The 11,032-nt window shown below is 60.7% G+C and overlaps 1 protein-coding gene across 1 annotated transcript in view; it reads right to left on the bottom strand.

Annotated features, from left to right (window-relative positions):
* Nucleotides 1–2,035: 2,035 nt before the first annotated feature.
* LOC103262223 (transcriptional activator MN1) overlaps nucleotides 2,036–11,032 on the bottom strand; it is a 43,078-nt gene continuing 34,081 nt past the window's right edge. Inside the window, exon 2 of the mRNA XM_008059846.2 lies at nucleotides 2,036–2,749. Within this exon, the coding sequence (XP_008058037.2) occupies nucleotides 2,568–2,749 (182 nt within the window). The 3' untranslated portion in view covers nucleotides 2,036–2,567. The remainder of the gene's footprint in view (nucleotides 2,750–11,032) is intronic.

The following is an 11,032-nucleotide window of genomic DNA, read 5'->3' as shown; positions in this document are numbered from 1 at the left end:
CACCCCCCCCCCATCACACAGGCTCTGAAGAGACCCATGAAAAAAGGACGAGAAAAGGGGGGAAAAAGCCCCTCCCACAAACGCACCACAGTCACCATTAACGTCATATTTATTGTTATTTAGCTGCTCAGGAAAACATATACAAGTATATACAATATGCATGAATACAGAAGACTGCACTTTACATATTTTTTTTAAAAAAGAAAGAAAAAAATAACACTCAATTTCATGAGCTATTGTCACAGTCTTCCAACCAAGCATTTCAGAAATGAATTTCTTTTAAGAGTCAAAAAAGATTACAGGATTGCCTAACACACAGCAGAGTTAAGTTTTCTTATTTTACATGTGCAATAAACATTTTCGTTTTCTTTCCCGAAGAGTTTGCTACGCGGGACCAGACTGCCAGTGTTCGGAGTCTCGTGTGCTGGGTGTGTTTTTCCTTCGCTTCTCTTCTTGCCATGAAAACCAAATTTCACTAAAGAACATCCTTTTGCTTAAGGCTATTTTTAAAGCTGTTCCGTTCCGTGCTGGGGTCATGGGAGCGAGAGAGCTGAGCGCTTCGGAGGCTTCCGAGGCTGCCGGGGCCGCGAGCCGATGGCAACGTGGGGAGAGTCGGAGACAGAGGTGACAACGCTGCTCCCTGGCCTTAAGCAATGAAGGAGAGAATTCCTGTCCCAAAACTATACCGATGGCACGCTCAAACGGCTGCACAGGGCGGAGGCGGGGGTGTGGGGATCGGCCCAGAGTGTGGTCCGATGCGCAAGCCGCCCATGAACGCAGGTGCATCCACTCACACCTTCCCGTGGATAAACGCGTGCCACCTGCTTCTGTTGGCCCTCGACAGCCAGGGGCCATCCTAGGTCAAGACTGCCCAGACCGGACCCAGGGCCGGGAGGGCCACGGAAGGAAGAGGAGGAGAAGGGAGGGGAAAGAGCGAGGTTTTTCTGGAAGCTTCTCTCCCCCGTGCTGAAAAGTTCTTTGAAATCAACAATGTGGGTGTTGTATGGTGAGCCCAAAGCCTTCAGGGCACTTGCTTTAAAAAAAAAAGAAGGAAAAAAAAGCCCGAATCTGCAAACTCTGGGGGCTGGGCAGGGGAGGAGGTGCGCGCAAAAGGGGGCGTTTGGGAAGACACGCCTGTCAACAAAAACTGAAATAAAACAGAAGTCACCAATTTGGGTGGAGTGACATCGGTGGCTTCTCCTCTGACCCACCCAGGAATCTCTGTACCCCTCACCCTTTTTGCATGGCATCAGTGGCACCCAGAGGTGCCCGTCCCTGCCCACCGTGGGCCTCGGTGACCCCACCAGTCTCGGCTGGAAGGAGAGGGTAGTCCCTCGTGAGTCATGTGGGTCATGGCTCTCGTTCTGCAACAGGGTGAGACTCAAGCAGAGGGGACAGGGGAGATTCCCGGTTCACAAATGAAAGGCTCAGGCGTCAGAGTCACCCACTACACTCTCCTTCTCCCTCCTCAGTCTCTTGGGAGCCCACAGACCCCTACAAGGAGGCGCCCCAGGTCAGGAGAAGAGGGACTCTGCAGGCCAAGCCAAGGTGCCCCCTCCCTCCCAGGGGCGGCCTGGGGCCTGAACCAGAGAGGTGGGGAGGGACACCCAGCACCCCCTCTCCGCTGGGATGCCTGGCCAGAAGCGGCTTTGAGCAAGGACAGGCACCAGGAACTGGGATTCACCCTCCTCCCACCCGGGCGCCCAAGGCACAGCCGGCCTGCCCGGTGCCGGGGCAGGAGCCCGGACAGCACCATCCCCTGCGCAGGCCACAGGGCACAGACCCAGCACAGGGGACACCGGCTCCTTCCCACGGAGCAGGCCAGTCATGGCTGCTGCTGCCACGCAGAGGGCGGCTTCCAGCAGGAGCAGATGGGCGGGTGCCTCTGGGCATGGACATCTCGACCACTATCTCCTTAGGGGACAGGCGAGACAAAGTCCCGGGTGGCACGCCTAAGGAGGGCATTCACCGTCTGGCTCCTGCCTGACCGATGACAGTTGGGTGCCAGGACGTAACACTGCGATGACAATTTGACTTCCACCGGGCGGTATTCCAGAACTACTATCTCCAGAATTTCCATTTTAATAAGCAGTGAACAAAGCAAAAAGGGGGAGAAAAAAGGGGGGAGAGAGAAGAGGAGAAAGAATAAAAAAGGAGAGCAACAATGCCTTATTATGAAACAACAATACTCAGACATACAGCAGCATAAGGAGGAAGCGAGAGAGAGGTTGTCTAAAAACGTATGCCCAGAAGACAGACCAAACCATCTAGCAAGAAAACGCGTAAGCAGAGGTCTGCTAACTGCAGGAGGGTTAACACTGGTAACATACTGTGGCAGACAAGTTTCTTTAAAAAAAAAAAAAAAAAACAACTTTTGAGGTTCCCCCCTTTAAATTAACCCTTTCCGGTCCATATGCCACTAAGCAGGTACCAACCTAAAAAAAAAAAAATCACCCACTCGGCAATAGTGGCCCTTTCCAATGAACAGGGGGGTGGGTGATCGGGCTGGGGAGGGGGAGACGTAGGGGGTAGGGAGGGCCTGGTGGGGAGGAGGCGCTGCTTGTCACTCAAGTTAGGGCGGCCACGAAGGTCCCAAATCTGTTGGAGATGTCGGAGTGCAGGGACCGCCAGGTGGGCACGGAGGTGCGGGCCTTGGCGTCGCCCACGTCGTCCGTGCAGTGGACAGACAGGCACTGCAAGTGGCTGCCAGCCTGCGGTGCCGAGTTCTTGCTTGTGGGGAGGTCGTGGGCTGCGGAGAGAGAAGGACGAGAGGACGTTAGTGGCACGCTCAGCTCCAAGGGATGCCCTGACGGGGGACAAAGTGGCCCAGGCACGGCAGAGGCACTGTCCACACCCTCTTCTCATGGCTGGGGGTGGTCTGAGGGGATCTAGAGACGGCTGACTCAGCCAAAGGAAGACACCCTTTTGGGACTCAGTTTCCCCCTTCAGAAGATAGGTGAGTGAGGCAGGATAAACTCGGGGTTTGCCCATCTCTGAGGAACTAGTTCCCCCAAAATTAACTGGATGTGAGGTACCTTGGGATGGCTTCCTGGAGGAGGGGTACCTAAACTGGGCATCCAGGGATGTGTAGGAGTTCACCAGATTCAATGAAAAGGTGGAAGGCAAGAGTGTCCAAGTCCAGAACGCAACCCAATTTTGGGTTATCCTCTGGACAGACATTTGCTGCAGGTCCACCTACCGTGTGCTTGGGAACTCCCTTAAACAGCGCCAGGCCTCATACCAACCCCAGGAGGTAGGCATGGTCATCACCTCTACTTTATGTAGCTAAGCACGCTGAGACCCAGGGAGGGAAAACGGCCTGCCTAGGGTCACGCAGGAGAAAGTGGGAGTCACACGGCACCCTCCCCAGGGGAGCAGACAGGAGGGGAAGGTGCCTGTGGGTGCCCAGCTCAGCACGGCTGGGTTTCGGCAGGGGCTGAGACCCACGGCCCCCAGCACCAGCTGAGTATCTCAGGCCAGTCCCCTCCCAGAAGGCCCTGCCCCTGCTTGGGTGCAGGGACTGAGCCTCCAGGAAAGGGCTCTGGGAGTAGGCATGGCGGGGACTGCTGAGGGACACCCCGCCGACACGCGCCATTCCCTCCTGCCGTCTGCGCTGAGCCTGCTGGTACCCTATCTTCCAGATGAGGCGTCCGAGCCCCAGAGAGGCACAGGCACCTCCCAGAGCCACACAGCTCCAACCCGAGGGCCGAGAGGCTCAAGTCCCCCCAGGGACCCGAGTCGAGTCCCCGTCTCTGAAAAGGGGAGTATCCGCCAGCCCCACAGACCTCCTCACCAGGGTCAGTCAAGCAGGCTGCTCATGCGCGCAAGGGGTTTGTGCAAACTGTAAAGTGCCGTCTTCATAGGGACAGAGGGCGAAGGGCCGGCACAGAAGACACTGAGAGCCTGCAGGCCCTGACCCAATCCTCCGCCAAGCCCCATCCCTAGGTGCCGTGTGAAGAGTCTGGGAACAGGGTTGGGGTCTATTCCTCCCCTAAGGCCCGAGTGAAAACCCCAATTCGCCTCTCACTCAGTCACGCAGCCCCAAAACACCACAGAGCATAGGGAGGCCTGTGGTGGCACCCTGGAGGAGTCTGGCCACCACTGACACCTTCGCATAAACTAGGCCAGACGAGCGCAAGACCCTGGAGTTCTAGGAGCGAAGCAGTCATCGGAGGACGGATTTTCTGCTGCCAAGCCACCACTGCTCGGTTCTGAGACCCACTCTGGGCGACGAATGTCGTCATCATTCCCCTCTCCTCGAGTCTGACTCTCAGAGAGGACAGGTGATCTGCCCAAGTTCCACGGCCAGGAAGGGGCGAGAAGCTGGGTTTGAATGTGGGCTGAGGCTGAGTTTCTGCCTCCGTAGAAGCGAGGCTCAGCTCCGGCCGAGGGAGCACACCCAGATACCGAACTCCACGACCGACTGTCCCGCCCTGAACACCCTGCAAGCAGGGCAGGGCCCTGTGCCAGGCGGGAGCCACCCGCCTGCCCTGCCCTCGGGGTTGAGCGGGACACCTCCCCAAGGAGCTGAGCCACGGCCTGCAGAGAATGATCCTCCCGGGGGACGGGCCCAGGCAGCCGAGGACAGGCCGTGACTCACCAGGCTTGGGGCCCCCGCCCTGGAGCCCCAAGCTTTGGGACCTGCGTGCCGGGAGGAAGTGGGGCTCTTCCTCCCATTCATCCCACCCACGGGCCTTTCTCACGGACCTACTATGTGCTGGGCGCTGTCCTCATCCTCCTCCCAGCGTCCGCAGTGAGGCCGGAAGCAGGGCCTCTCTGTGATCGAAGCAGGGTCCCTTGGCACCTCAGCCCCACCGCTGTGCGGCCAGGGCTCTACCACTTTCTCTCTGAACCTCAGGTTCCTCACTAATACAACGGGATGATGTCATTCCCCATGGGGACAAGTGGAGACGCTTTGACCCCCTCGGAGCAGCCTGGCACACAGGGAGAGCCCCCAGCAGGGATGCTGGGACTGTCACTGGCATCTGGGAGGGTCAGGAGGCGAGGGGTCCGTGCAGCCACCTGGAAGTCCCCAAAGCCCCCCTGCTTCCTGGGGACTGGCCAGGCGGGCAAGCTCCCACCTGTGAAATGGGACCCTTGGCCACAATTCACAGAAGCAGAAACTGAGGTTCCGAGCCCGGGGGTTCCAAGTGGGTTCAGAGTGGTGGAACCAGGTTGCTGTGCATGCCACAACCGGAGCAGGGTCCCCAGGAAGCGCGAGGCATCCACGCAGGGTCGGAACACACGGCGCAACCTCCTCCGCGTGCAACCTGCTCCCAGCAACCCCCGCTGCCCAATACCCCCCACCCAGAGGAGCTGTATTCCAAGTGCTGCGAGATCTGGATTGGGAGGCGAGGACGGAAGAGGGTCTACCAGAGACCAAGAAACATTCTGGAAGGGGGTTCTTACCCACCCTTATCCACATTATCCCAAGGAGCCGAAATGGCCATGCTTGTGCCCAATTTACAGACGAGAAGCCAAGACATGGAGCCCCTTGCCAAAGGAGAGAAAAGACCCGGGCCCGCACACCCGAGCCCAGCTCCCTCACTCTGTGGCTGCAGGCAAAGAAGAGGAAGGACGTCGGCGCTTCCTGGGCATCATGCTGGGAGCAGGCCAGGACCCACCTGGAGCTGAGACTGCCAGCTGACATTACAGACCGACCCACACGGCCAGATTCCCCGCAGACACGCTCGCAGGTCACAGACGTGACCTAAGTGTGGCTATAACGGGGTGTGCCAGGCACATGGCTGGACACAGCCCCATGTTATCTCAGTCCACCTGCCGCGGGCCCAGCCACGGTTGACCCTGCCCCCACTCCAGCAGGTGCACCCAGGGCTCAGAGACGGGGCGGGGCTTCCCGGCACCACAGAGCCTGGGACAAGTGTGAGAGCCAACCAGGTGGTCCCCATGGGACCATTTTTAAGAGAGAAGATTGCTCTTCAGTTCTTGACAACCCGAGCATGACCAAACTCATCCTCCCGCCGGATTCATTCCAGCCGGGGGGACCCAACACGCCCTCGGAAGGCGGCTCCCCCAGGCTGCCGAACCGCGGCCCGTAAATCAGCGCCATGGAAGCTGCCTCAAGTCAGGGCCTGCCCTAGCCCAGGAGAGGCCCTGGTCCCCACTCCCCAGGCGGTGGGCACACCCCCACACACCGGAACCCAGAGCTGAGCCCCTGAGGTTGGGGGAACCCCAAAGTGACTCATCACCCAGCGCCAGCCGACGCCACAGGCCCAGGGAGCGCAGCCCAGGATTCCACTCAGCTGCGCCGCACGGGACGGGGAGGCCTGGCCTGTTCGGCTCTGCATCCTGCACCTGGCAGGCGCTCGGCTGAGTGCCATGCATGGACTGTGAGGCACCCCTTCACCCCTGTTTGGCAGAAGGGAAGACTGAGGCCCCAAGCGGCAGGGAGCTGCCCAGGGGTCACCCGGGGCCAGGCCACCAGCTCTGGGACTGGCTCTCTGATGTTCAGCCCAGCATTCCCAGCTGGTCAGGCCAAGGTCGAATCTCGGGTTTCCCACACCCAGGTCGCTGGCTCCTGTCTGCAGAGCCTCAGTTTCCTCATCTGTCACTTGGCGAGGTGATTCCTGGTGGGCCCAGCTCAGAGCAGCTTCGAGGGGACCACACGAGAGAAAAGGCCAGCAAGCATGTGGGGGTCGGTCCCAGGGGCTGGGGCGTCATCAGCCCAAAGCACTCCTGCCTGGGAGGCTGAGGCAGGAAGATCCCTTGAGTCCAGGAGTTCAAGACCAGACTGGATGATACAGCGAGACCCTGTCTCTACGAAAAACGTAAAACTTAATCTTGTGTGGTGGCACAGGCCTGTAGTCCTAGCTACTGAGCAGACTGAGGTGAGAGGATCACTGGCACCCAGGAGGTCAAGGCTGCAGTGAGCTGGGATTGTGCCACGGCACTCCAGCCTGAGCAGCAGAGTGAGACTCTGCTTCTAGAAAACAGTAAGATAAAATAAAATAACTCTTATGACCCTGTGTGCCTCGCCTGACTCAGCCAGCACAGGGGCCTCTGGCTTGTGGGGACCATGACGGGTTGATGGGTGGGCCTGCCCGGCGTTGGAATGATGGTGGGACAGTTCTTAGGGACGTCTATGGGCAGAAGCAAACACACCCTCACTGACCCTCTGGTCTCCTCCTGGCACCCACCACCCCTCCCCGAGCACCCAGCACTGCGCCATCATTTCTGCTGCCAACGCCCCGCCCCACTGCGATCCCGCAGCCGATTCTGTCTTCGGGGCTTCCTGATCCACAATGGGCTGGCCAGTCTCGCTGTGGGAAGGGGGGCAACGACAGAAAGTGCCAAAAGCAGCGCATGCATGAGGAGCGACAGCCGAAGCTCCGTGCCCTTCACAGCAACCACGGAGGACAGCGGCCGCGGTCTGTGGAGCAGGGGGTTTCCGTGCGTGTCACCCAAGTCCGCAGAACCTCGGTTCCAGGACACGGCGGGGGATAGCAGGGTTGCCGCCACAGAGGTGCTAGGGGACTAAGGGAATGGACCATGTAGTGCCCACTGTGGGTGCTCCTGCCAGCACCCTCCACGTGCCCCACCTGTCCCCGATGCTGGCTGGCCTCAAGGTTGCCGTGGGACCCTTCTGGGAGGGAGAAGAGGGGCCTGTGTCTGCCGGGGCCATGCCATCTCGCTCCTGGAGATGCCCCACCCACAAACCACTGAGTTGTCCTTCTTTTCTTTAAAGTCAGCAGCACAGGCCTCATCACCCCCCGGTCTGCACCAAACGTTCCGGACCGGCTCTGGGTGCATGAGCCACATGCGCCCATGTCACGAGCTGAAGGGGGCTGGGGGGTGGCTGCCACCTCCCACCGGTGCCAGAGGGCTGCCTCAGTGGGTCTTCCAGCCACCAGGGCATTGTCAAACCCCAGGGAGGTGGACTCCTGGCCCATCCACCTCCCGGCCTGTCCACCCAGCGGACGGTGCGGGGCAGGAAGGTGGGGTCCGATGGGTACCTAGGGTACTGATCTGGGGTGCTCCCCTGCGGGAACAGTAAGAGAACCTGCTCTCGGGCTGAATTAGGTGAGACACTAGGGTTGCTTCAGTCCCGAGAGCCCTCTGGGAGGGGTGGCCGCGTGTCCACTCCCCACCCTCTGGCACCCCTGGGTCTTGCTGGCAGGCTCGGCGGCTGCTTCGTCCCTGCGGGTGCCGAGAGCCCACCCCACCCCACCCCTGCCCCACCGAGGCCGGGTCAGGGTGTCCTCCCAGGAGGGGCGGGAGAGTTAGAACCCCGGCATATTTTTAACTCGCTGCTTATGTAAGACGCCGTGTGGGCCCGCACACAATAGCGATGACTCTCGCCCAACGCACCCTCATCGGCTTCCGACAAAGGGGGTGTATTTTGGTTTTTCCTTTATTTGGACCCGGTCGGGGGAGATGCTGGGTGCCCTGACAGCTGCCACTCAGCCAGGAGGCTGGGCTGCCGGGCCTGGGAGCCAAGGTAAGCTTGGCAGCCACAGAGCTGGCCACCCCTGCCCCGTCACCTGGGAGTCCCTGGGTCCCCCCAAACACCTGTGACCCCAGGACCTCGGTGGCTCCTGTTGCCTTTCTCCAAGAAGGGCTGGGCCATGCACCCAAGCTAGCCCCAGGCGCCTCATGTCGGCCTTCACTCTGCCCCAACCCCAGGCCTCGGGGAGGGAAGTGCTGCCTGAAAACTCGCCCAAGCTTCTCCTGCCCTGGCACCCACCCTGGCGCAGGCCTCCACCCTCCCCTGCCGACAGAGCCTGCCTCGCAGCTCTCCCTGCTTCCACACAGGCCTTCAGGCCCATCTTCCTCTGTGAGCTGCATGAGCTTCTGAGGCACCAATCAGACCAGGCCTCTCTCCCACTAAAACCTTCTGTGGCTCCCCAGTGCCCCCACGATGAAGTCCAGGCTTCCGGCTGCATTCCTCAGAGCTCCCTCCTGCACCGCAAGGCCCATCCCTACAACCCCCCAGCGCAGCCCCATCCTTCCACCTCTGCACCTCTGCTCCTGCTGGTCCCTCTGCCTAGGGATGCTGTCCATCCTTCCCTCCTCACCCCTGCTGACGCCCACCACCCTGCCTGGCTGCCAGCACCCTGGTGGTGTTTCTTCAGCATCCCGTCTGCGGTCTGTGACCCTCTCGTCCCTGCCGGCAGACGGCACCCCGGCCCCAGCCCCCATGACGGCAATGACACCGCAAGCTACTGCCCACCGGCGGCAGGGAAGTGCTGACACATCTCACTGGGTGAAGGGGCACCCCGCGGTCAGGGCCCCGCATCCACAGGCCGCCAAAGACAGAAAACACCGCGGAGGCCTGTGTCCTGGTGGTTGGCACTTTTCCCGGCCGGTCAGCCTGGGGCACGTCTCTCTTCCGCTGAGCCTCAGTTGCCCTCTCCGGGAGTGGGATGAGCAGGACACACAGCTCCGAGCAGGGTCTACCGTGCCTGCACGTGGCAGGTCTCAGTCAGCGGCCACCAGCGGTCAGAGCAAAGTCGCAGGGTAGTCGCAGAGCAAAGTCTCAGAGCAAAGTCCAGCGGTGAGCTTTCTGACACAGCACGAAGGCCGAGAACCCGCCAGCGCAGCAGTGGGGACCCGACCCAGGGGACTGGCCCTACGCCAGTCTGGCACCCACCGCAGGGCCCCACAGTCCCCAGGGCGACCTGCCTCGGCTGCTGTCCGTGGGCGTCCCCTCCTCCGGGGAGACAGATGGGCTCAGGCAGGGGCAGGGAGGAGCAGCGTGTCTCAGCTAGATGTCAGGTGGCAGAGACAGGGTCTACGCGGCCAGCCACGCAGGAAAGCAACCCACCGGAAGCCTCGCAGCCGGTTCCTGCTGCAGCCCCCCCCGCCACACACACACACACACACCACAGCTTGGAGGCTGCTCCCATCCCGCCTGGGTCCGGATCGCAGCTCTGCCCTTCACCAGCTCCATGACCTTGGGCAGGTTTCTCCATCTGTAGAAGGGAGTGAAATGCCCCCCGCAAAGATGTCCCGGAAACCCGAGGGTGTGGCTCTCGCTGTCTCCCTGCTTCCGTGCACACAGTAGGCACCAGAACAGTGTCTGCTCAATGTTTCCATGACAGACTCACATTCTCACCCCAGGTCTGCCGCCTGCCTGCCAGGGGACTTTGGGCAAGTCGTTCCCCACCTCCGGGTCTATCTAGTCCTCTCTGCAATGACGGCTGTGGGTCATCACAGGTTCCATGACAAGTCTGAGCTTAAAAAATAAGTTTTCAAGGTCAGGCGTGGTGGCTCATGTCAATAATCCCAGCACTTTGGGAGGCTGAGGCGGGAGGATTGCTTGAGCCCGAGTTCGAGGCCAGCCTAGACAACAGAGTGCGGCCTCATCTCTACAAGAAAAACAAAACGTGAGCTGGGCATGCCGCCACCACACCGTCCCTTTGGGGACATGAGATCTTGCATTCCAAGCAGGCTGGAGTCTGAGGCAGGGGCTCCCCCAAAGCAAGGGAACCGCATCCTTCAGCCTAAGCCCAAGAAGGAGCCGCCACCCGCCGCCCCAGGGATGGGGACTCGAGGGGCAGTGGCCAGCAGCGAGTGGCGCTCCACCCAGGCATCCAAGGGCCCACACAGGGCTAGGCAGGCCCAGGGGACCTGCCGCGCCTCTGCCCAGCCCTCTGCCTTTGTCTCCCGCTCCTTCTCTGCCATCCCTCCAATGACAAACTCAAGCCACCGTGCCACCGTGCCAACTAAGGACAGGACAAGGGAAGGTGGGCTGCGTGTCAATGCCTGTCAGCTCTGGGGGATGCAGTGACGCAACCGTGGGCTCGCCAGGAGCCCTGGATGGCCCCAACGCTGGGACAGGGGACCCCACGCTCAGGCCCATCTTGCTGGGGGGACACACTGAGCCTCAGGGAGAAGCTCTGAGTCACACCCAGGGCTGCCGCTGCCAGGGGGTGAGGCTGCACCAAAGTTGCAGGAGAAGGGCAAGCATCGGCCCCCCTCCCCCCCACCTCCTCACTCTGCTCTGGCCTGCAGGCTCCTCCTGCCGCTCAGTCTCTGTCTCCCTCTCCCTCGGACCCCCCACCCTCCTCTC

The sequence above is a fragment of the Carlito syrichta genome, unplaced genomic scaffold, assembly GCF_000164805.1.
Source record: "Carlito syrichta isolate Samal-C Ts95f unplaced genomic scaffold, Tarsius_syrichta-2.0.1 Scaffold304394, whole genome shotgun sequence".
Taxonomy (NCBI): domain Eukaryota; kingdom Metazoa; phylum Chordata; class Mammalia; order Primates; family Tarsiidae; genus Carlito; species Carlito syrichta.
The sequence above is the reverse complement of the archived record's forward strand: the minus strand, read 5'-3'. Positions and strand labels throughout refer to the sequence as shown.